The 25378-nt window shown below is 57.0% G+C and overlaps 1 protein-coding gene across 1 annotated transcript in view; it reads left to right on the forward strand.

Annotated features, from left to right (window-relative positions):
* The window catches only part of TRPM2 (transient receptor potential cation channel subfamily M member 2), a 42137-nt gene that overhangs the window by 6951 nt on the left and 9808 nt on the right, over positions 1-25378 (forward strand). The window contains exons 6-24 of the mRNA XM_015560832.1: positions 12-61; positions 455-621; positions 1495-1675; positions 3122-3183; positions 4196-4396; positions 7992-8094; positions 10902-11023; positions 11289-11642; positions 13656-13793; positions 15002-15131; positions 15333-15478; positions 16284-16396; positions 17033-17246; positions 17945-18063; positions 18509-18641; positions 19092-19263; positions 22808-22991; positions 24622-24803; positions 25038-25170. Of these exons, the coding sequence (XP_015416318.1) occupies positions 12-61; positions 455-621; positions 1495-1675; positions 3122-3183; positions 4196-4396; positions 7992-8094; positions 10902-11023; positions 11289-11642; positions 13656-13793; positions 15002-15131; positions 15333-15478; positions 16284-16396; positions 17033-17246; positions 17945-18063; positions 18509-18641; positions 19092-19263; positions 22808-22991; positions 24622-24803; positions 25038-25170 (2904 nt within the window). The remainder of the gene's footprint in view (positions 1-11; positions 62-454; positions 622-1494; positions 1676-3121; positions 3184-4195; positions 4397-7991; positions 8095-10901; positions 11024-11288; positions 11643-13655; positions 13794-15001; positions 15132-15332; positions 15479-16283; positions 16397-17032; positions 17247-17944; positions 18064-18508; positions 18642-19091; positions 19264-22807; positions 22992-24621; positions 24804-25037; positions 25171-25378) is intronic.

Here is a 25378-nt window from a genome sequence, read left to right on the forward strand (position 1 = left end):
CCTGTGGGCAGCGTGGAGACTGGGGCTCTCAGAGGCCTGGTCAAGGTGGCCCAGACCACAGGTAGGCGGGATAGCAGGCCAGACCACAGGTGGGCCCAGGACTCCAGGCCATACCTGGCGGGTGGAGAAGTGTCTGTTCAGATTCACCCAACCTCACCTGCCTGAAGCACCTTCCTTCACCCCCTGCTGCAGCCCTGGGCTTGCTCAATGGGGCAGACGTGGCTCCCCACAGCTCCCCGATGGTGGTGCCCTGCTGGGCATGGAGAGGAGACCGGAGGAGGCTGTGTTAACCATGAGGTGTCGGTGAAGTGTTTCTCCGTCAATGTATCTCTTTGAACTTACACCCGAGAATGGGTTTGGAAGCCCTGCAGAGACGGGGCATGGGTGTCAGGTGTATGCATGGCAGGGTGCACACCGGGACCCAGGGGCCTGCCTGCCCTCCGCTCCTTCCCAGGGGCCTGGATCATCACCGGGGGGTCCCACACCGGCGTGATGAAGCAGGTGGGTGAGGCTGTGCGCGACTTCAGCCTGAGCAGCAGCTGCAGCGAAGGAGAAGTCGTCACCATTGGGATTGCCACGTGGGGCACCGTGCACAACCGAGAGGGCCTGGTCCACCCCATGGTGAGCGCATGGCCCCTCCTGGGGAGGGCAGGCCCAGAGGGGATGCTGCTGGGAGCTTAGGGGTGCTGCAGTGGACAGGCCATCATCTGGGCACTGGCATAAATGCACCATGGAGGGAAGAGGCTGGGCAGGAATAAAGGAGACACAGGCTCAAGTCCCCCACGTCACAGACCCTGGTGACCCGGGACAAGTAGCCAAGTTGGTTGGACTCTGGTTTCCTGCCGTAAGATTCCAGGATAGGTTCATAAAAGGTCCCTAACTTGCCACCACCGGCCACCTGAACGGCTGTCCGGATGTGAACTGGATGGAGCAGGAGGAAGTGGCATGGCCAAGATCACACAGTGGGCGGCACCTGCCATTGTCTGTGGACAGCAGGGCTCTGTGCTCATGACCCGGGCTTGCCATTATTAGTGATTATCAACGTCGTGGTTTAAAGCCACAGAAATGGCCTCCCCCACAGTTGGGAGACCAGAACTCTGAGATCGGCATCTCTTGGCCCAAATCAAGATGCTGGCTTCCTCCTAAGGCTGTAGGGAGGAGCCATTCCTGCCTCTCCCAGCTCCTGGTGGCTGACGGGTTTCCTTGGCTTGGAGTCCCATCACTCCAGCCTCTGCCTCTGTGGTCACAGGCTGAAGATGGTTATGGTGGCATTTAGGACACAGCTGGACAGTCTAGAATAATCTTCCTGCATTAAGATCCATAACTTGGTCACATCTGCAAAGACTTTTTCCAAATAAGGTCCCATTCACAGGTTCGGGGGGGTTTTGGGCCTGAAGTCTCTCGGGGTTATTACCTGCCCCCCAGTCCCCACTTCTAGCATTCTCGATACAGAACTTCCCATCCACGTGTCTGACTCTTCCCTGGCCTCCCCAGGGCGGCTTCCCTGCCGAGTACATCATGGACGAGGAAGGGCAGGGCCACCTGACCTGCCTAGACAGCAACCACTCCCACTTCATCCTGGTGGACGACGGGACCCACGGCCGCTATGGGGTTGAGATCCCCCTGAGGTCCAAGCTGGAGAAGTTCATTTCAGAGCAGACAAAGGAGAGAGGAGGTGAGGCGGCACTTCCAGGGGTGCCGCGGTGGAGAGGGGAGCAGGCTGGTCACAGTGACGGGGCACAGCTGGCGGTGACCAGGATGTCCCACGGGCGGGGCGCTTAGGGCACAGTCCAAACACACCTGGATGTCTTTACACTTAGTCCTGGAGGTCATCTCCTCGTGCCCCGCGTAACCAGGGGCAGGAAGTCAGGGCAGGCCCCGGCTCTTCTGCTCACTCTCAGGTCATAGACCATCCTGCGGTCACTTTACAAGCTCAACCTCAGGTCAGAAGTAAGAAAGTGTGCCTGGGGGACCCTGGCATCTTTTCCCCTGTGGGTGGGATGGGATGGCTTCTCGGACAATGGGGGTCAGAGACAGGGTTTCGCATGTGCTGTGAGGAGGGGTGCGGGCAGGACCCGGGATAACAGAGGCTCTAGCTCTGTCCCAGGGTTCATCAGGCACCTTGAGAGCAGAGGTTCTCTAGCTTTGCTGCACATCACAGTCCCCTGGAAGGCTTGTCAGTCACCCCCGGGCCCACCCCTGGTCTCTGTGGCTGCATATCACAGTCTCCTGGAAGGCTTGTCAGTCACCCCCGGGCCTGCCCCTGGTCTGTGACTCAGGTCTGGGTGGGCAGGAGCTGCTTATAGGCTCCCAGGTGACACCGACTTGCTGGTTGGGGCCCCCTTTGGGCCCCCTGCTTTGACTGAGAGACCCGGGTGGGAGTGTCAGGCTAGAGTGTGTGGGGCCAGTGTGACCGTGGCAGCTCTTCGAGAGCAGGTTTGCCGCTGGGGAAAGCTATTTCTGACAGGACCGCAGGCTGCAGGCTGGTGAAAGGCTCATGGTGGGGCTGACCGTCTGGAGAGAGGACAGGTTTGGTCCCCGTGGTTCGGATGCTGTGCTCCCGGGCCACACGGTGCGTTATGCCCACCTGCTCGAGGTGTCCCAAGGCCTGCCCAGACTTGAGGCACCGTGAAGGGGCTGCAGAGAAAAGCAGGGAGGTCCTGTGGCGGAGCCATCACGCGGCTCTTGAATTTGCTCCCTTACGTAGAACAAGCAGACGACGTGTGACTCCACAGCGTCTGCCTTTTTTTGTTTTATTTTTTTGTTAATTCTCACCCAAGCATATTTTTCTATTGATTTTTAAGAGAGTGGGAGAGGGAGAGACAGAGAGAGAGAGAATAACATCGATGTGAGAGAGATACATCGATTGGTTGCCTCCTGGGGGATTGAGCCTGCAACTGAGGCATGTGCCCTTGACCAGAATCAAACCCAAGACCCTTCAGTCCACCGGCCGACACTCTAACCACTGAGCCAAACCAGCCAGGGCTAGAGTGTCAGCCTTTGAAAGCTGCGAAGCCCTGTGACACTTCCTCACAATTAGCCTGGAGCTGCAGGGGGTGGGGAAGCGCCCAGGTGGAGCGGAGCCCCACATTCCCTCCCTGGGCTCTGTGCTTCGTCCCAGGCGTGGCCATCAAGATCCCCATCGTCTGTGTGGTGCTGGAGGGAGGACCTGGCACGCTGCACGTAAGTCCTGGCCAGGTGGTGAGGGGCCCTGGGGGTCAAGTCCTGCTGCAGGTGGGACGGCTGACCCAGCGCTGTTACCAGCGTTCTATTGGGCCCTTGGCAGGAGATGGTGAGGAGCTGCCCCAGGAGATGGAGAAAGGGCAGTCCCCATGTGGCGGGCCCTCTCCAGGTGACTGGGGACGGGGTACTGGCTTTGGCCCTGGGAGGTGGGTCAGTCAGAGGGGCTCCAGAGGGGACTGCAGCAAGGATGGGGGTGACGGTCCCCTGCTTCTAGGACCGGGGCAGCCATGGGTGTGGCAGCTGAACGTAACGGAGGTTCCTCAGTGGTGTTAACATGTTGCCCACGGACCTTTACTCTGAACGCACTCCACAGTGTGTGGCTCACCTCGTTCGTGGTATCTCCGTGGAGCAATGGATATGACACCCCAGCCTGCCACTGTGGGGCAGGACGTAGAAAATGTCGTTAAATGTTCAGCAATCCCAGGAGGTGAAAATGAAACTCTGGGGTTTCCCGGGGAGATGGGACACATCTGGTCCTCACTTCCTCCATTCCTGGCTCCTCCTCGTGGTTTTCCCGCTCATGGCACAGTTCCTGTTCCTGGGCAGGCATCCTGCCGCTGGGCGAGGGGCCCCTTCCTGAAGCTGCGATCACACTGGGTCCCTGGGGGCCACCCCTCGTCGTCCTGGTCTCACCCTGGGCCTCAGTGAGGGAGGGGATCTCTGGCCCAGGCGGCACCCTCTCTCTGGAGATGCCCTGGTGTCTTCTTGCTCTGGCGCTGTTGAGTGACAGGTCTGGAGGAGGTGGTGTGTCCGCTGTACACTCCCCAGCATCTCAGGCCTGGCCGCCTCTTCCCTCTGAGCAGTGGGTGCTGCTGCACTGACCAGTATTTTCAGTGAGTTTCACTGAAGCCCTGAGCTCTGGCATTAAATGCTGTCAGAGATTTCTTCTTTTCAGGAAGTGTGAGAGTAGGGAGGGATCAGGTCCCGCTCACCGTCGGCCCCTGACTTGCAGACCATCTACAACGCCATCACCCACGGCACCCCGTGCGTGGTGGTGGAGGGCTCGGGCCGCGTGGCTGACGTCATCGCGCAGGTGGCCGGCCTGCCCATCTCCGAGATCACCATCGCCCTGATTCAGCAGAAGCTGGCCGTGTTCTTCCAGGAGATGTTCGAGACCTTCACCGAGGGCATGATCGTGGAGTGGACCAAGAAGGTGAGGCAGGCGGGCACGGTGGTCAACCAGGAGCTGCTGGTTCCCAGGTGCTGGTGGCCTGGTACACAGGACCAGGGCACAAGGGACCCAGAAACAGAGCCCCAGGGGCCTGGGGGGGGGGGCACGGGAGTGATCTGCAGAGGGTGGGGGCTTTGAGCTGGGTAGGCAGAGGGCCTGGGGCAGGCGGGCGGCCTTCAGCTGAGGAAGCACGCTGTTCCTGAGAGGGCGTGCCTGGAACCTGTCACCTGCAGGACTTCATGCCCGCCTGCACACTGCAGGTCAGGAGCACAGCTGTTCCGGGAAGAGGAGCTCCTGGGTGGGAGGCCAGGAGTGGGGCGGAGGGGTGGGGAGCCGAGATGAGGGCAGCCGGGATGCTGCCCGGTCCTGCCCAGCCCCGAGCCCGGGGAGCTCAGCGCCTCTCGGTTGTTCATGGAGGCGCTCCGGGGTTGACCGGACAGGGAGGCAGGCAGAGCGTGTATAGATGGGACCACCATGGCTCCCACCCCATGAGGTGATCTGGGAGGCACCTCCATGCTTCCTCAGAGGCACCAGTGGGCCTGGGCCTCTCCTGGGGATCTTCAAGCTTAGGGAGTATTCCGGGGCGTACTACAGAGTGTGGGGGGGGACTTCAATGCCTGGGAGGGAGCTACAGATGGGCTAGAAGCTTCAAGGACCCCTTATAGACAGATGGAGTGGAGCATTCACTCTAGACTAGGAGTCCTCAAACTACGGCCCGCAGGCCACATGCAAATACAAATATTGTATTTGTTCCCATTTTGTTTTTTTACTTCAAAATAAGATATGTGCAGTGTGCTTAGGAATTTGTTCATAGTTTTTTTTAAACTATAGTCCAGCCCTCCAACGGTCTGAGGGACAGTGAACTGGCCTCCTGTTTAAAAAGTTTGAGGACCCCTACTCTAGACTGTAGGGCAGGAGTCCTCCAATACTTAGAGGCTGTCTGGCTCAACTGGGAGCCCTGGGTCACTTGGAGTGGACTTAGAGGCAGCCATCTCCCCAATCCAGATCTCAGGGGTCCCCAACAAGCCCACAGCCATGACCCCAGCCTCCAAGAGTGTGAGGGAGTGTGGCTGGCTCAGCCCTCAGCATCCCATGAAGCCCGTGGCCAGCGGGGTGAGCTCAGGGAGAGCGCCCTGCACGCTGGTTCCTCTGGGCATGCTGACTGCTGCCTCGGGGTCGGGGGTCAGCCATCCTGAGCTCACATGGTCCCTGTCTCCTGACAGGATTCTCAGCGAGGGCTCTCAGTACCCCTCTGATCCCCGTTTCCCTAACAGCAAGGTGGGGCTGCAAAGTCATCCGGTCTATATCCTTTACCAGCTCCATGAACGATGGGCCAGGCTGCAGGAATTCCTGGAAATTCGGTCTTAAGCGCCTGATGTATACTTTCCAGGGCAAGTCTGTGGAGCAGCGTAGCCCCCACTATGTCTAATTTCAGGCCACATGGGCGGTCATGCCCACCAGCCAGAGACCACAGGGGCACGTCGGAGGAGGACGCCCCCCTCGGGAGCCATGGGGTGGGGGCAGGTGCTGGGGGTCTGGGCCCTGGTGGGGGTGGAGGCCAAGGCAGCCAGTTCTCTGTGGATGGGGGCAGGGCCCTGCTTCGGGTTTGTGGTGGCGCAGGGCCCTGTTCTTGTCAGCGCTTCCTTGGCCTCAGGGTGACCTTGTTCGACGTGGGTGCTCTGGAGCCTGTTTGCCGGTGGGCAGGTCGGTTTGTGAAGACTGACGTCGGCTGTGATCGTCCGCTCGGTTCCCCACGGAGCCACGGGGAATGGCGGGCAGGCCCAGGGCCTTTCCTCGGCTAGTTTATAAATTATTCAGGCAGTTCTCAGAACTGAATCTCACCCACTGTGGTCCAGAGGTGCCTGTTTTCTTCCACTCTTCCTTGTGAGCCAGGCCCTGAAAACGGCACTCATGTAATGCAGTCTCAGCCATCCAGGGGTGGCCCCTCGTCGTTACTCTGGTTCGAAAGAGGGGACACCCCCAGCTTCATGGTCATGAATAGTAATTCAGAGCTGCCGGTTTGCTCAGTGGTTAGAGCATCGGCCCGCAGACTGAAGGGTCATGGTTCAATTCCGGTCAAGGGCACATGCCTCAATTGCAGGCTTGATCGCTGGTCCTGGTCAGGGGGCGTGTGGGAGGCAGCCAATCAATGTGTCTCACATCAATGTTTCTCTCTCTCTGTCTCTTCCCCTCCCTTCCACTCTTTCTAAAAATCAATGGGAAAATATCCTCAGATAAGGATTAAAAACAACAAAACAAACAAAAACCAGTGGTTTCATTCAGCAAATCCCGGGGCTGGGTCTACCCTGTGGCGGGCGGCAGGGTGAGCGGGTGGCCTTCTCCCCGACGCGGCCCCCGGTGCACGTGGACACCAGCCACGGGCTCTCATCCGGGGCTCAGCCGGCACCGAATGACCGTGTGTCGGGAGGACACACTCGCCCTCTCAGCTGCTCTTCTTGTCTGTCAGATAGGACAGTGGTACTTAAACTCGGAGGACGGGACGAGAACCTTTCTGCAAAGTGCTTAGTTTTCGTCTCCACATGCGCACGCCAAAATGGTAGCTGTGATGTGAACCGAAGGCGGTTAAGTTCAGGAGACACTTTGGCTGGGAGACGGTGGGACTGGGAGGCCAGGGGTTATTTTGGAATTGCCATGAGAGCTGCACCCTGCGGGATGGGGAAGGTTGGGGTTTTAGGGGTGGAGGTGGGGTGTTCGAGGGTGCCTTCTAGGTGGGGAGTGGCCGGCCCGGAAGCATGAGCAACAGGTTGGATGAGGAAGGGGAAGGAGGGAGGCCGGGTATGGTCGGCCTGAGGGCCTGGGGGTAGTGTCTGAAGCTTTGGGAGCCATGAAGGACCCATGGAATGTGAACTCTGGCCTCAGGGTGAAGGGGTTACAGGGAGCAGCAATTGGTAGCAGGCAGGAAATGGTCATAGACAGACAGGTGATAGATAGATGATAGGTATATGTCTGGTATCTATCTATCATCTATCTATCTATCTATCTATCTATCTATCTATCTATCAGTTCAGCCAGTTCTCAGAACTGAATCTAACAGTGGGTTCTGAGAATGGGCTGAATAGATAAACAGATAGATACATAGATAGGGTGGGTAGGTTAATAAACATATAGATTGGTAGATAGGTAGACAGGTAGGGTGGGCAGATAGATAGGTGGATTCATAGATGGATAGGTAGGTGAATAATTGGATGGATGGATGGATGGATGGATAGATAGGTAGATAGGTAGGTAGGTAGGCAGGTAGAGTGAGGAACAGCAGGGCCCAGGTAGGAGGACCCAGGGGAGAAATCTTAAGTTAAGCAACACAACACCACCTCATGGGCTGGGTGGACACTCTTTACACTGTGGCTGTGTTTTCTACACCACAGGCCACTCACAAAGATCATGTATTTGGTCCTTAAGCTTCTTCATCTTCACTGTCCAGGGCGTGGTGAGTCCAGGTGGTGGTCCTGGCCACACAGGCAGGCAGGACTCATGCCCAGGGCTCCATTCTCCAGGTGCCCAGGAGGCAGGAGGCCCGCTCATCACTGGGACCTCACTTGGGGAATGCTTGTTGCAGATCCAAGACATTGTCCGGAGGTGGCAGCTGCTGACCATCTTCCGGGAAGGCAAGGATGGCCAGCAGGACGTGGACGTGGCCATCCTGCAGGCCTTGCTGAAAGGTGAGAGGCCGGCATGGCAGGGGCCATGGGGAGAAGCTAGAACAAGGGTGTTCAGGCCCTGAGTTCTGGTGGGTTGGACACACTGGTTGGAGGGCGGCTGGCAGGTGGGTGCCCATTGTCGACGTGGGGGTGCAGGCGTCTTTCTCAACTTGTCTTTTTAACTAAAATCTGAGCGTGGTTCACACTAATTTATCTCTTTGTGGTCATCCTGGTTTCTCATAAAATCTCAGGGTAAAAAGAAAGAACCTTGGAATTCCCACTCCTGACTCCCCACACTTGGTTCCATGCTTGAGCTCCCTGCCCCCCACAGCAGAGTCAGCACGCAGGGGGTCCTCATGACCGACAGAGCTCTGGGCAGTCTCCTTGGCCTGGCCTCTGCCCTCTGGCCGCTCTTCGCAGGCCCACACTTCCCTCTTACCTCTTCTCCCTCTGCTGGGGAAGTGAGTACTTCCCCGTCCTTCCTGTCCTCTGGCTCCACGTGGCTGACGCAGAAGCTCCCATGCGACAGTGTCAAACCTGACCTCTTTTCTGGACGTCCATCCACTCCATGCCCCTCCGTGACTGAAGGCCTGAATGTTGCCCATAAAACCTCACCTAACCAACGAGATGATTAACCTTAGACTGCAGACTTCGGTGTAAAGGCCTTTGTTCAGGAAGATTCTTGCTGGATCAGAGAAGAACCGGGGAGAGCGGGTCCAGCAGAACGAGAGCTGCTCCATCCTGGCAGCAGCAGACCAACGGGTGGGGCTGGAATAAGGAGGCGCGACTCACCGCCTGTATGTGGTGGAGGCGGGTCTGAGGGTGTCCCAGCACAGACGGGGCGCGGAAGCATCGCGTCTGTCTGTTCTCTGCCTCCTCCTACGGGACCAAAGGTCCAAGAGAGGGACACCAGGCAGCTCATCCCTGGGGACATCCCAGGCTGCTGTGGCCTTCAAAGGCCAAGACAAAGGGGGGGACACTGAGTCTGCCCATCGGTGCCCGGCCAGGAGAGGAAGGACCTTACTCGTGGCTCAAGATGGACCCAGGGTACTCGCTGGTTTTGCTCAGAGGATAGACGGTCCCGGCCTACAGACTGAAGGGTTTAGGGTTTGAGTCTGGTCAGGGCACGCGCCCGGGTTTCAGGCTCAATCCCCAGTAGGAGGTGTGCAGGAGGCAGTGGATCAATGATGCTCTCTCATCATTGGTGTTTCTATCTCTCCCTCTCCCTTCCTCTCTGAAACCAATAAAAAAGGGAAAAAAAGATGGACCCCAGGGACGTGGGGCACCAAGTCCCGGCAGCCTGTGACGATGCTCAGAGCCAGCAAAGCTAGCGCTGTGGTCTGGCCCCCTCTGTGCAGGTGCTGAGTGGGAGGGGCGCGTGCAAGCCCTAGGGCATTGGAATGTTTCCGTCTTGATCGTGGTGGTGGCCATGCAGGTGTCGATAGCAGTAAAAAGCCACTGAGCTATACGTTTAAGATTTGCGCACTATAGAATTCCGTTATCCTCGGTGAGAAGCTTTAGCGAGATGATGTTGGCATAGCTCCATGTTGTCACAGGTGTCAGAACTCAGTTCCTTTTTGCTGCCGATGTTATTCTGTCAGGAGCGGTATTCTGTCGTCCATTCATCAGTTGTTGGGCATGTGGCTGCCTCCAGTTTGGGGCTGTTATGAACACGCCCATTTGTTTTCATTTCTCTGATCCACGTCTAGGAGTGGAATGACGGGTTCTTTAGGGTGAGTGTATGTTTAACTTTATAAGAAACTGTCAAACCTTTTCCAAAAATGGTACAGTTTACCTCTGTGCAGCCTTGCCAACGTGTGGCATCTATTGTCAGCCCTAGGCCGCAGCCACCTGGTGGGTGGGAGGTGGCCTCTCCCAGTGGTCCCCTGATGGCTGACGGTGTGAGTGTCTCTCCCTGGGCTTGTGGGCCATGTGGATAGCATCTTGGTGGACTGTCTCTCAGATCACTTGTCCATGTTCACTTGGTTGTTGGTCTTTTCATTTTTGTGTTGTAAGAGCCTTGATATATCCTAACACAAATCCTTTGTCAGATACAGGTGCTGGGATATTTTCTCTCGGCTCCTGGTCGGCTTTTATATTTCCTTCAGGGTGTCTTTGAAGAGCAGAAGGCTTAAGTTTTAAGGCATTTTAATTTACCAACTTGTTCCTTTCATGTTCATGTTTTTTGCACCCTGAGAAATCTTCGCCCATCCCACTGTTGCAAATACTTCCTTCTGTTCATCATGGCAGCTCTGAGGGCACAGCTCTTATGCTTAAGTCTGTGATCCACCTGAGTTAACTTTGTGTGTGGTGTGAGGTAAGGGTCAGAGTTCTTTTTTTCTTTTCTTCCCCAAACAACAACCCATGTTTTAAAATGTTAAACCCGAAAGAGAGAACATAAACTACTTGGGCAAAATACTTGTACTGATCTGGGTGAGGTGGTGGTTTTGTAATCAAGACGGAAAAGGAGTGGTGACATTTTAGTGTGAACGTGGAAGTGCCCACCTTTTGGAGACTGGAGACTGTGTGTTCTTTCAACTTAGGGCTTGACCAGGAGGTGGGCTGGGCAGGGGAGCTGGGGGGAGCCAGAATGGCGACCAAAACCCAAGATTCCCTGATTCGAACAGTGGAAGGAAAGCTTTTCTAAAGGTGTTTGTGTTGGGGGAGGACTTTGCAACGGAGCCCTGTACTTGTTAAATTAAAATCACTGAGAGCTGAGGCTTGTGCCCAGCCCTGCCTCTCTGGCTTTGTTAGAGGGCAGGGGTGCTGACGGGCAGTGGCTTTGAGGTGCAGCTTGAAGCCTGGGATGCTGGGTTTCTCACCTGCAGCCTCTCGGAGCCATGACCACTTTGGCCACGAGAATTGGGACCACCAGCTGAAGCTGGCAGTGGCGTGGAACCGTGTGGACATTGCCCGGAGCGAGATCTTCACAGATGAGCGGCAGTGGAAGGTATGGCCTCTCGGGGCTGCTCTGGGGGTGCGAGGGGAGGGGGTGTCGCTGGGAGCACAGGAATCATGCCACCGGAGCAGGATGGCCTCTGTCTAGATCCAGCCCTTCCCTTGGTGGAGGGTGGCCCAGCCAAGTTTCTCCTCCCCAAATTGGAGACCACAGTCATCCTGTCCAAGGGAGTTGAAGCCAGGATTACGGGGGGTGGGGGTGAGGGGGAGGGCAATGTCCAGATGCAGGCCCCCCACCCCATGGCACTCTCTCTCAGCCTTCAGAGTTGCACCCCATGATGACGGCCGCCCTCATCTCCAACAAGCCCGAGTTTGTGAAGCTCTTCCTGGAGAACGGGCTGCGGCTGAAGGAGTTTGTCACGTGGGACACCCTGCTCTACCTGTACAAGAACCTGGACCCCTCCTGCCTGTTCCACTGCAAGCTGCAGAAGGTGCTGGCCGAGGAGCCGGAGCGCGTGGCCTGCGCGCCCGCCCTGCCCGCCGTGCAGATGCACCACGTGGCACAGGTGCTGCGGGAGCTCCTGGGCGACTCCACGCAGCTGCTCTACCCCCGGCCCCGCTCCAGCGACCGGCCACGGCTCTTGCTGCCCGTGCCCCACATCAAGCTCAACGTGCGTGCTGGTAACGTGGCCCCCGCTCGGCGTGGCCTGCATGCTGGGCCACTGCTGTGTCCTTCGCGCTTTCTAAAAAATAGTTAGGTTGTATTTTTATTAGAAAAGAAATACACTCCCTGCCTTCCTCTGCTCAGCTGCCATAACAAAGTACAACAGACTGGGGCTTACACAGCAAAAGTGTGTTCTCCCACAGCTCTGCAGGCTGGAAGCCCAAGACCATGGGTGCCAATGGGGCTGGTTTAAGTAAGGCCTTCCTTCCTGGTTGCAGACGGCTTTTCTTCTGCTTGTGCCCATCAGGAGAGAGCGCTCTGTGCTGCTCCCTCTTCTTATAAAGACTCTAATCCTGTGGGGTTAGGGCCCCACCCATATGACCTCATTTAACCCCAACCACCTCCGTAGAGACCCTGTCTCCAAATACAGTCTTCCTGAAAGTTTCGAATGATACACAAGGTTATGTAAGGAAAATGTTCCCCACTGTGCCCTGGACCCCGAGTCCTGCTCACCGGCGGTAATTGGTTTTCCGGGTGGGCTCACAGGCAGGTCAGGATATTCCACCCAGGTCTGTGTGAGGTGCCCAGCATGGCCAGGAGCGGGTGTTGCTAGTCTCATCCTCATCTGTGTTACGCACGGCGCTGGTGTATCGTCAGGGAGTATTGGTCTCCTGTCATTGAGATTTTACAAGCGAAGCCTCAGTGCCGTTTTGTCAGTTTCCCTTTGAGAACGAACTGCTCTTTGACCTTCAGGGACTATTTTAATAGATTTTCTGAGAGTGAAATGTTTTTATTGCTGTTTTGACTCTCACCTTGATGGCAGTGTAAGATGTGTTTAATAGACACTGGATTCTGCTGCCAATGTGTTCAGGGTTTTTGCATCAGAATGTTTAAGGCTTGGTTGTGCTTTTATTCTGGGGGCTGTCTTTGTCAGGTTCTGGTACCAGCTCCGTGTTAGTCTTGTAGAATCCGCTGGCAAGCCTTCCTTCTTTCTCTGCTCTGGAGCAGTTCATGTGGCCGGAATTCACTGCTTCTTACAAGCTCAGCAGACTCCCCTGGAGCCCGTCGGGGCCCGGGGCCTTTTTTGGGCAGAAGCTCTGATAACTTCTTCATTTTCTATCCTGATGATTTCTCTGTGACATTGGTGGTGGTCCTGCCATCTGTCTAAGATCAGATTGGTTTTGTTTTTCCTGCTAGAAAATGACCCACTTCTTTTAGATTCGTTGTCCCAGGCAAGCTGTGCCTGGCCCCCGAGAAAGACGTGCCTGTGGCCGAGATTTACGTGTTTGCGGCTCTGCTCTTCATGATTTCAGGGTATTTAAGCCACCCCGTGGGAAGGTGCTTTAGAAAGTCCAAAATGGAAGCTCACACTTGACCATGTCTGTAATTTAAGAAGATAAACTAATTTTTTTTTTATAAAGATGGGCATTTGGGAAACTTCCAAAACACTTACAGAAAGTGCTGCTTTGTGCGTGAGATGGACGAAGTGAGCTCTGTCTCTGGGAATTGTTTCCAGGCTGCCTGACCAGCAGGGAGCCTGTGTCCCTACGTGGCCTGAGTGTGTCTGCAGCCAGGTACCTTCCTGTTCTCACAGACCCTCAGCGTCTGTTCAGCAGCCTTTCCTGCTTGCTTTCTCTGTTACAAGACATGATGCGGGCCCCTGAGGAGCTCAGAGCCATGGCTCTGGCAACAGACCCTGTGTTAGAATTTTTCTTCATAGGAAGGGGCTTGGTTGGGGTCAGGTAGGACTGAGGAACCCTGAGCTGCCTGGAGTGTAACAGGATCTGCAAATGTTGGTGCAAGAGCCACTGGTATCCCACTTTCTGGACGTTTCTACGTGTGTCCAGAGTGATGGGCTTATAACCCCGTGTTCAGGGTGCTGTTGAAAACGCAGGTCGCAGGGCTCATCCCCCGGGGACAGAGGTGGAGAAGATGTAGGCCGCGCTCAGGACCTTCACCACTGGGGAGCCTGATGCTTGTGGGGACCTTGGCAGGGCCTCTGACTGTCCACCGCTCACAGGTGCAGGGAGTGAGCCTCCGGTCCCTCTACAAACGCTCATCAAGCCAGGTCGCCTTCACCATGGACCCGGTCCGCGACCTTCTCATTTGGGCCATCGTCCAGAACCGCCGGGAGCTGGCAGAAATCATTTGGGCTCAGGTAACCAGACGTGTGGCTGTGAGTGGGCCAATGACAGGGAGCCTGGCCAGCGGGCCTAGCACTGGCAGCAGGTGGGGTGGCCAGAGCCGTGGAGGGAGGGCAGTGGGCGTCACAACACCTGAAGGGACTCGGGGTGTCCAGTGTTGAGAACAGAGGGCTAAGCTCTAGGCAAGGAAATAATTGTTTAGAAGGCAAGACACACAAACTCCTGCCGGTCTATGCAGGGAGGAGGCTGGCCAGCAAGAGCCATCCTCCGTGGCCCCCGTGGGTTCTGGGGTTCAGCGCCTGAGCTGTGGCCGTTCCGTTCAGAGGCTGCAGGGCGGGCTCCGTCCCGGGAGGGGACGCGTCTCTCCATTGGCTGTTGGGGATCTCAAGGAGACCATCTGTTACTTGGTTGGGAGCAGGCCTGGTGCCCCTGCCTGAGCCTGGCTCCAGCTGATTCTCCTCTTTAGGGGAAAGTAAAATTCAATACGTTTTTCTCAGAGAGGCCCCTGTTTTTAGGGATTTCCAAATTGCTCTCGAGGAGTTAGCTCTCTCCCCCGTTGTCCCCAGCAGCGTGGCATTGGTGGTGGTCCTGGGAGGCTTGTCCTCTCCTGGGGGGCAGGGTGGTCAGCGCTGGGCTGGGCCCGGCCTGACTGTGGCCTCAGGTGCTCTGTAGGGCTTGGGGGTGGAAGGCCAAACGCAGACTCCCAGGCTCTGACACCAGCCCTCATGCTGGACCGGTGCTGCCTGTAAACCCAGCACCCCCTTGAGATGCTCTCAGTCGCCCTCTGGTGCCTGGGCCTGGTGGTGCCACTGAGGCAGGGAGCCCTGAGCCCGGACGGAGACCTGCAGGGCCTGGTCCTGTTTCTCCCCACTGGTGCTCCCTGGCCCTCAGCCCCACACCTGGGGTTGACCAGATGCCCTGGGAGCCTGTGCCTCCCGCCAGCAGTGCTGGGCTGGCGCCCTGTGTCCAGTCTGTGTTTGGGTGGGCAGGCGGCTGCCTGGCAAGCAGACCACTTCCACTGGCCAGTGCAGGAGGCCGGGCCTCAGAAACGGTATCTGTGTTGATGTGGGTGACCCAGATGGTCTACAAAGAGAGGGGCCACAGCAGGCAACGCCCAGGGGCCCCTGCTGCCCCGGGGTCTCTGCTTTCATCACCCCGGGCAGTGTGCCTGTGGCGCCCTGGCTGGACCCCGCGGGCCCTGACAGTGGCTCCCCTGGCCCAGAGCCAGGACTGCATTGCGGCGGCCTTGGCCTGCAGCAAGATCCTCAAGGAGCTCTCCAAGGAGGAGGAGGACACTGACAGCTCCGAGGAGATGCTGGCCCTCGCCGACCAGTACGAGCTCAGAGCCATCGGTGAGTCAAGGGCCGGGCCTCCTGCTCGCTCAGCACCTGAGTCGCCCTGGGGTCCTCGTCCCAGGTCCCAGCCCCTCGGTGTCACTCTGTGTTACCCCGAGGTCCCTGCCCAGATTTCAGCTCCACTCCTGTCCCGCCTGTGCCATCCCGGGGGTGCTTTGTGGGGGCCCGGCTGCTGTGACAGGGTCCCCCTCTCCGTAGGCGTCTTCACCGAGTGCTACCGGAAGGACGAGGAGAGAGCACAGAAACTGCTCACCCGGGTGTCAGAGGCCTGGGGAAAGACCACCTGCCTGCAGCTGGCCCTGGAGGCCAAGGACATGAAGTTCGTGTCCCACGGGGGCATCCAGGTGACCGTGGGAGGGCCTGCTTCCAGAATAGCCGCCCTGGTGCTGGTGTGGAGAGGCAGCCTCCGCTCAGTAGAGGGCGCACGTGTTCACCAGGTTCAGGTCCCTTGGGACCAGGGATGGTGCCCGACCCCGGAGGGCTCCCCCCCACCCCCCCTTTATGGGGAAGGAAACTGATGCTAAATGAGAGGCGGGAGGTGAGTCACCTCCACACAGGGTGTTCCTACCTGGAACACTGCCCCCCTCGTGACCCCAGGGGCCAGGCGTCAGTCCCCCACCTGGGGCCTCGGGAGAGGGCGGAGAGCCATGAGCAGGGAGCTCCTCCACACGCTCCTGAGGCCTGGAGTTTGGCAGGTGCCTTCAGAACACCAGCGTTCCCTTGAGCATTGCTTTGTGCTGTCATCAGGAGCATTATCATGCCCGGTGCTGTGCTGGGGCCTGGCAAGACGGTGGGGAGGAGTCCTGTCCCTTCTTTTACTCCTCCCCCCACCCCCCCGCCTCCACACAGTGCTCAGAGGGGCCAGCTGTTGAGAGCCGGGAGGATGGGCCCTGAGCCAGAAGCCAGGGAATGGGCCCCCTCTCTCCGCCCTTACCTCTGGGAGAGCCCAGCCTGGCCCACCTGGAGCCGCTCCTCAGCTGGCAGGTGGCAGACCTGCCCTGTGCCACCCACTGAATCTTGTGGTTGGGGGGGCCCAGAGGGCACTGTGCTGGAGCAAGTGGACTCCCCCTCAAGGGTGGGGCACAGGGAGCCCCAGGTCAGGATGGGGTGAGGGGCCCACTGTCCTGAAGGTGGGCCCTCTGTCCACAGGCCTTCCTGACCAAGGTGTGGTGGGGCCAGCTCTCCGTGGACAACGGGCTCTGGCGGGTGATTCTGTGCATGCTGGCCTTCCCGCTGCTCACCACCGGCCTCATCTCCTTCAGGTGCCAGCCGGCTGCAGGGCTGGGGGCTGGGGGCTGCAGGCTTGTGGAGCTACAGGATGCGGGGCTGCGGGGCTGCGGGGCTACGGGTGATCCCAAATGCCCTCACCAGGGGCAAGTTGCATGTATCCTCAGGGCTGTGACTGGATCCTAGGTGGTGGGGATGCATTCAGACAGGAGGCAGAGGGAAGGGCCTCCCCTGTGCCTGAACACCTGCTGTCCCCGAGCACCCACCTGCCCTGGGCACCCACCTGCCCTGAGCACCCACCTGCCCTGAGCACCCTCCTTCCCTGAGCACCCATCTGTTCTGGGCACCCACCTTCCCTGAGCACCCACCTTCCCTGAGCACCCACCTGCCCTGGTACCCACCTGCCCTGACAGGGCACCCACCTGCCCTGAGTGGCCGAGGACCTGCTACAGCTCCAGGGAACCAGGCTCCAGGCTCTGTTGGGGTCCTTGCTCTTTGGGGTGTCTGGTGGGGCCTCTGCTGTAGCTGTGTGTGCAGGGCTATAGGGCGTGTCCACCCTTCCCTGCCACATGGTGTGAGCACATGCAGGGACTCCCTGAGCACATGGGGCTGGGCCAGGTGGCTCAGGTCCTCAGGCTGCCAGGCCCCTCACAGCCTCGCTGTCGCCGCAGGGACAGGAGGCTGCAGGCGGTGCGGGGCCTGGCCCGGGTCCGCGCCTTCTTCAACGCGCCCGTGGTCATCTTCCACCTGAACATCCTGTCCTACTTCTCCTTCCTCTGCCTCTTCGCCTACGTGCTCATGGTGGACTTCCAGCCCTCGCCCTCCTGGTGCGAGCGCCTCATCTACCTCTGGCTCTTCTCCCTGGTCTGCGAGGAGCTGCGGCAGGTGCGTCCACCCCTCCCTCGCTGTCCTTGGGGCTGGTGGGGGGGGGGTGTCTCCCTGCCCACTGGTCCCCTCCCACCCGCCACGGCCACTGTCTCACGTGGCCCTTGGGCCACGTTGCTCACACTGTAAACGTCGCCACCTGTCAGGACCTGAGCAATGGAAGGAGGTGCGGGTGATGTGGAGCTGCCGCCCTGTCTGCCAGCCTCCCCTCTGCCCTCCTCTCTTCAGGGCCTCCTGCAGCCAAACCTTCCCAGGAGGGGCCAGGCTCACAGGGGCCGCCCCACACCCGAGGGCACACCCTTCTCCCCGAGTCAGTCCGGTGGTCCATGAAGGGACCTGGTTGTTCCCATGGGGCCGCCTGCCCCACCCTGCAGCTGCCTGGGTCTGGGAACCCCTGCCAGGCTCTCATGGTCACTCCAGGGTCTCCCCCTCCACTTGGAGCTGCAGGGAGCCGGTGGGGAGGGCGTCCCTGACACTCATTTGCATATTGGGCGGGGCTGAGGTCCTGCACCTGGCGTGCTCAGTGGCACCTCCTGCCCAGGCCCCTCGCCTGCTGCCTGGCCTGCCTTTCCTTCCTGACCCACAGCGCTGGGAATCCGCCCCTCCCCAGTAGCCTCGCTCTCCAGGGGGAGCTGGCATTTTAGTTTGGGTAAGATGAGAGTGACGGCAGCCAGGCCGCCATAGCGATCCTCTCGCAGCTCCTCTACGACCCTGACGAGTGTGGGCTGGTGAAGATGGCGCTCCTGTACTTCAGCGACTTCTGGAACAAGCTGGACATCGCGGCCATCCTGCTCTTCATAGCGGGCCTGACCTGCCGGTGAGCGGCCTCTCCCTCAGGTGCCTGCCCACAGGGGTGGGCTCGAGCCTGGACCAGAGCTGGCCGCCCTCGGGGGCTTAGCTGCCTCTGAATGAGTCTGTCGTCTGTCCAGTGGGCGACCCTGCCCACCTGGGGATGGCTGCCACGTGCACGGTCCCCTTTCTCCGTGAATCCGAGGGACCCCTCCAGGTTCCTGTCCCAGGATGCCTGCACAGCCTGGCTACCTGCCCGGAGCTGGGCTTCTAGATCTTTCTGGAGAATAAGCGCCACACTCCACGGGAGACTCGGTCCCCTGAGCTCACACCCAGTTTTTAGCACTTCAGGGTCCAGGAGTCGCTAGAGCCCTTTGCCTCCAGGGCCCACACAGGGCATGGGCAGGTGAGCCGGTGGCTGGGGACAGGCTGTGGGAGCAGCAGATTGAGGTCCCTGACTCTGCCCTGGCCAGGCTGATCCCGGGATTGCTGTACCCAGGACGCATTGTCCTCTCTCTGGACTTCATCATGTTCTGCCTCCGGCTGATGCACATATTTACCATCAGTAAGACGCTGGGGCCCAAGATAATCATCGTGAAGCGGATGGTAAGGAGATGAGGGGCCTGATGCCAGTTGCAAGTGAGGCACACCAGGGCTTAAGCATACATACACCCAGCGCCCCACATCCCTGCTTGGCCCTGGGCTCTCACCTCCTGGCACACCTGTGTCAGGTCTTTTCCTGTATATCGCCTCTTCCAGGCAGCCCTCCCTGATCGCCACAGCTCATTCCTGATCCCTGTTACAGCTCCTATTGATCCCCTCTGTGGATCACAGTCACATCCAACCCCTCCTACACATTGGGGTGTGCTCAGGACCCCATTAGCACATGGCAGCAGTCCCCCAGGGCCATGTCCCTGGAGCGCCTGCAGCGTGGGTGTCGGCTACTTCTCCCTCCACTGCAGGGTTCACAGACAGGCATGGAGGGTGGGGTCCGCCTGCCGTCAGGGAGAGCAAGGCATGTGTGGGGCTGCAGCTGGTGCCGCCTTGTCTCTGCAGATGAAGGATGTCTTCTTCTTCCTCTTCCTGTTGGCCGTGTGGGTGGTGTCCTTCGGGGTGGCCAAGCAGGCCATCCTCATCCACAATGAGAGCCGGGTGGACTGGATCTTCCGGGGGGTCGTGTACCAGTCGTACCTCACCATCTTCGGGCAGATGCCGGCCTACATCGACGGTAAGATGAGGTCCTGACAATGGTGGGAAGGGAGCCCCCATGCCAGCAGGGGTCCTGGGAGGAGGAGAGGGCGGGTATTCCCCTCCTGCCCAGTACTGCTCCTGGGTGGGAGCTCCTAGGGTTCCCCTGGGGAAAGAAAGGGCAGGTGCACACACTGTCCAGCTGAGCGGGGAAGGCACCAGCCGGGGTGGGGATGGGTGCTGAGCTGCACCTCCAAACTTCGGCTGAGATCCGGGCGGACCGAGGGTGTGGCCTGGGGCACTGGGCATCGATGCCACCCCCTCCCCAGCATTAGTGCCACCGTATCCTTCTCTTCCACCCCAGTCAGAAATAACTTCCTCCCTCCCAGATGGAAAGAACACTTTTTGTATACTGAGTTTTTCCTTTATTTACTAATCTAGAATCTAAAATGTAGGATCTAGTTTTACATTTGCAAATATCCACTTACCTTTAGAATCTGATTTAACGTTTGCATCACCCCCAAAAGACACCCACAGAAGTTAGCAGTCACTCCCATTCCCTCCTCTGCTCAGCCATAGGGAACCTCCTTTTCATCTCTGTGGAGTGTTTTTTGTGGACACTGTATGTAAATTGGATAACGTGACATGTAGTCTTTTGTGTCTTGCATAATGTTTCCAAGATTCGTTCATATCATAGCCTGCGTTAGTATTTCACTCCTTTTTCATGGCTAAATAGTATTCCACTGTGTGGATAGACCACGTTTTGTTTCTCCCTATGTGGGTGAGCATTTGAGTTGTTTCCCCTCTTTGGCTACTGGAACAGTGTAGCTATGAACAGTTATGTATGAGTTTTTGTGTTGACATATGTTTTATTTCTCCTGGATACATACCTACCAGCAAAACTGCTGGGTTAGTGGTAGCTCCACGAGAAACTGCCAAACTGTATCCCACGGCGCCTGCGCCCTTTTTATCCTGCCAGCAGTGCGTGAGGTGCCGTGTCTCCGCCTCTTCGCCAACACTAGTCACTGGCCGGCTTCTTGTGTCCCAGCAGCTCTGGTGGGTGTGAAGTGTGTCTCGCTGTGGTTTTGGTTTGCATTTCCCTGATGGCCGATGATGTTGAGCACCTCTTCATGTACTTACAGAGCCATTTCTGTATCTTCTTTGGAGAAATACCTATTCCTAGCCTTTGCCCCTTTTCCAAGTGGGTTGTCTTTTTATTAAGTTGCTAGAGTTGTTTACATACGGATACCACCCCATTCCATCGACCTGTAAGTCTGTCCTTGTGCCAGTACAACACTCTCTTGGTTTCTGTAGCTTTACATTAAGTTTAAAAATCAGGAAGCTTGAGTCTGCCCTTCAACTTTGTTCTTCTTTTTCAAGATTGTTTTGGCCTCTGGGTCCTTTGGATCCATATGAATTTTTGGATCAGCTGATCAATTTCTGAAAAGAAAAAAAAAGGCATCTAGGGTTTGGATTGTGAACATGGAATGTCTTTCCACTTAGATCTATAATTTCTTTCAATACCATTTTGTAGTTTTCAGTGTATAAGTCGTTATACTTTTATTAAATTTATTCCTAATAGTTTTATTTTTTTCATACTATCGTAAATAGAATGGTTCTATTAATTTTGTTTTGGATTGTTTGTTGCTCCTGTATAGAAATATAATATATTTTGTATCCTGAAGTCTTGCCAAACTTTTTTATTAGCTCAAGTAGAGCTAATACTGGATGGGTTTTTAATGGGTTGCTTGAGATTTGCTCTATAGAAGAGCATGTCTTCTGCAAATAGAGATACTTTTATCTGTTCCTTTCCAATCTGGATGCCTTTTCTTTTTTTGCCTACTTATCCTGCTAGAATCACTGGTACAATGATGAGTATAAGTATTGAGAGCACATCTCTTTATCTTATTCTGGATCTTAGGGGCGGGAAGCTTTCAGTCTTTCACTATTATGATGTGGTGGGTTTCCTGTAAATGTCTTTTATCTGGTTGAAGAAGTTCCCTTCGATTCCTGGTTTCTTGAGTGTTTTTATTATGAAAGGATGTTCGATTTTGTCAAATGCCTTTCCCGCATCTATTGAAATGTTACTATATTCATTGATTTTCAGATATCAACCAACTCTAGGTTCCTGGGGTACATCTCACTGCGTCGTGGTGTATATTCTCTTTCTGTGCTGCTGGGCTCAGCTTCCTAGCACGTGGTTGAGGGTTTTGCATCTATATTCACAAAGAGTATTGGTCTGTAGTTTCCTTGTCATGTTTTGTCTTCTTTTGGTATCAGGAGATGCTGGCCTCATAGAGTGACTTAGGAAGTATTCCCTCCTATCTTTTATTTTGGGAAAGTTTGTGAAAGGTTTACTTTAATTCTTCTTTAAACATTTGGTAGACTTTACCAGTGAAGCCATCTGGGCCTGAATTTTTGTGTGTGTTAAGTTTTAAAATTACGAATTCAATCTTTTTACTCGCTGTAGATCTATTTGTATTTTCTGTTTCTTCTTCAGTTGGTAGTTTATGTCTTTCTAGGACTATGTCCGTTTTTTCTAAGTTATCTAGTTTGTTAGCATACAATTTTTTGTAGTATGTCTTTATAGTTCTCTTTATTTTTGTAGCATTGGTAGTGATGTCCTCTCTTCATTTATGATTTTAGTAATCTGAGCCATTCCCCCCCACCCCCTTTGATCAGTATAGATAAAGGGTTATGATTTTGTTGCTCATTTTCAAGAACCAGATTTTGGTTTTGTTCATTTTCCTTGTTTTTAAAATATATATTTTATTTTGTTTGTTTGCATTCTGACCGTCATTACTTACTTCTGCTTGCTTCGGATTTAGTTTGCTTTTCTCTTTTTAGTTCACCGAAGTGGAAGGTTACGTTATTATTTTGAGCTCTTCTTTTTATATAGATATTTATAACTATTATAGTGAGTTTCTATCTCAGAAAATTAGTAACACTTTCAAAAATATACTTGATTACAAAAAAACAGTGCATAATCATTGAAAATTTTTTAAAATTCAAGCTAAGTACAAAGAAAAATGTCCCTAATCCACATCCCAGAGTTAACCACTGTTAACGACTTTGTGTGTTTCCTTAGATATCTTTTCATGCACAACTGAAATTTGAGTTTTATGGCATGTCCTCTTCTCTACCAGCGTGGCACTGCACCTGGCTGTGACCACCTGCTGCCAGTCCATGGCCGCTGCAGCCTTGTTTTCTCATCCTCCTTCTCTTTCACTGGTTGTTAATTCTCTCTGTTTGAATCCTCTCCACCGCATGGGGCTCTCCAGGCTGGGACCCCACCCATGTGTTAGCAATGACGGTGCCCTCCTGGAGCCAGCCCTGCCCAGGGCTGGGAGATGCCGGTGGGGAGGGCTGGTCCGGGCAGGGTCCCGTGCCAGCCTGCAGAGGAGGCTGGTTCGGGGGGCTTCCCTTGGCAGCCACACATCCTGCCCCCAGGGGATGCCTGGGTGCAGATGATGCCTCTCTTTGGGGCTGAGCCGCCCGCTGAGGTCACCCCGATGTGCAGGTGCCCAGGCCTGTGCCTGCGTGGTTTAGCATACAGTTTGTTCCCTGCCCCCTCCCCATGCCAGGCGTGAACTTCAGCCTGGACCAGTGCAGCCCCAATGGCACCGACCCCTACAAGCCCAAGTGCCCCGAGAGCGACGCCACCCGGCACCGGCCCATCTTCCCCGAGTGGCTGACGGTCATCCTGCTCTGCCTGTACCTGCTCTTCACGAACATCCTGCTGCTCAACCTGCTCATCGCCATGTTCAAGTGAGTGCTGGGGGGCTCGCCCAGGCCCAGCTCGCTGCCCCGCCCCCCGCCGTCACCGCCATCGGTGCCGAGGGACCCTGAGCCGGGACCCAGGATACAGGCACTCTGAGGTGCCCCATTCAACCCAGGCTGGACTGTGCCAGCCACTCTCCCTGGCCACTGTCCGGGGCACTGCTACATCTGTCCAGGGCACTGCTGTCTGTCCGGGGCCCTGCTGTCTGTCCGGGACCCTGCTGTCTGTCGAGAGCACTGCTGTCTGTCCAGGGCCCTGCTGTGTCTGTCCGGGGCCCTGCTGTCTGTCCGGGACCCTGCTGTCTGTCGAGAGCACTGCTGTCTGTCCAGGGCCCTGCTGTGTCTGTCCGGGGCCCTGCTGTCTGTCCGGGACCCTGCTGTCTGTCGAGAGCACTGCTGTCTGTCCAGGGCCCTGCTGTGTCTGTCCGGGGCCCTGCTGTCTGTCCGGGACCCTGCTGTCTGTCGAGAGCACTGCTGTCTGTCCAGGGCCCTGCTGTGTCTGTCCGGGGCCCTGCTGTCTGTCCGGGACCCTGCTGTCTGTCCAGGGCCCTGCTGTCTGTCCGGGGCCCTGCTGTCTGTCCGGGGCAGTACTGTCTGTCCGGGGCAGTACTGTCTGTCTGGGGCACTGCTGCATCTGTCCAGGGCACTGCTATTGGGGACCAGTGGTCTGGTCATTCAGCTGTGAGCCAAGCTGGAGGAGGACATGGTGGCTGGGGGCTGGCAAAGGCTCACTCCTCCCTGTGCCTGGGGTCAGGGGCTGTAGGGGGTGGACTTCAGTTTCATGGTCAAGGAATCGCTGCGCGTCTCACAGAGAAGTCACCTCCCCGAGGGGCCGGGCACAGCCACATGCGGGGGCTGTGGGATTCGCACGCAGGCGCTCGCGCAGCCTCGGTGCTCTCGGAGAAAGCGCTGTTCCGCAGGGTGTTTGGTGCATGAAGTAAGGTCCCGAGGGGGGAAGCTTTTGGCGCAGGCCTCCCAGTGTGCAGAGGAGGGACGCTGGGCTGGGCAGCGGCTGTCGGAGGCTGTCCGGGTGGAGGAGTGCGTGTCGGCACTTAGTGACAATGCCGCTCCCGGGACCGGGCCCTGGCTTGGTCAGGCCCCTTTCTCTTCCCCTTTGTCAGCCAACTTGCTGAGGTTGTCACTCTGATTTGCTGTGACAGACTCTGAACATGTGCTGGGACTCGATACAAGGCCCAAGGGGACCAGCGGGCGGGGCTCAGCCCGTAGCTGGAAAGCAAGTGCTTTTCTGAGTCAGCGGGCCTGCCTGTTGCAGACACCGTCCCTTCGTTTGTCAGACTGAACCGATACACTCCTTTGAGAGGTCAACGCCACGACAGGGTCCCCTCCCATGATGTCCGCTTGCTTTTGTCACCAACGAGGCGCATACACCACGATCCTGGCGTTCTTTCCTGCTCCCCCGGCCTCGCAGGCAGCTCGGAATTCTGCGTCCGGCTGCCCGGCTGTCTCTTTCTGCCCCTCGAGTCGCCCTGGGAGGTGTGTGTCTGTTCAGGGGCCGTCACCGGCCCCCGGGGCAGTGAGATGGCGTGTGCTTGTTCTTGCCTCGTTGCCCTGCCTCTGGTCATTGTCTGCAACTGGCGTGCTCCTTGCCTCCCGCCAGCTACACGTTCCAGCAGGTCCAGGAGCACACAGACCAGATCTGGAAGTTCCAGCGCCACGACCTGATCGAGGAGTACCAGGGCCGGCCCCCGGCCCCGCCCCCCTTCATCCTCCTCAGCCACCTGCACCTCTTCATCAAGAGGGTCATCCTGAAGATCCCGGCCAAGCGGCACAAGCAGCTCAGTGAGCCGCCCTCCGCCTCCCAGAGTGTCTGTCCTCGGGGGTCTTGGGGCCACCTGTGGGCTTGGGGTGGCTATGGTGACGCCTTCTAGACGAGTCCTAGGAGCTTGGGAAGAACGCAGACCATGCAGGTCACTGAGCTCCCAGCAGGGCCCTCGGGGGTGGGCGTGGTCAGGTGCAGGACCCTGGGAGGGCCTGGGAGGGGGCCGGAGCCCCTCATGCGTCCTCCCCATGCAGAGAACAAGCTGGAGAAGAACGAGGAGGCCGCACTCCTGTCCTGGGAGATCTACCTGAAGGAGAACTACCTGCAGAACCAGCAGTACCAGCAGAAGCAGAGGACGGAGCAGAAGATCCAAGACATTAGCAACAGGTACGGGAGGCCATTCGGTTCTGAGACACACCAGGGACAGGGCTCTCCTGGGGGAGGCCCAGCAGCTGGTCACCTGGGACGGGAAACCTCAGTGCCGTGGCCTGAGCAATTCTCCCAGCACTGGACCTGTGTCCTCCAGCTGACCCACAGCCCTCCCTCTGGGCCTTGGGAAGGCCACTGTGTGGGGGTGGGGCTGACCCTGAAAGGC

Source organism: Myotis davidii, unplaced genomic scaffold (genome assembly GCF_000327345.1).
Source record: "Myotis davidii unplaced genomic scaffold, ASM32734v1 scaffold1476, whole genome shotgun sequence".
In the NCBI taxonomy this organism is placed as follows: Eukaryota; Metazoa; Chordata; class Mammalia; order Chiroptera; family Vespertilionidae; genus Myotis; species Myotis davidii.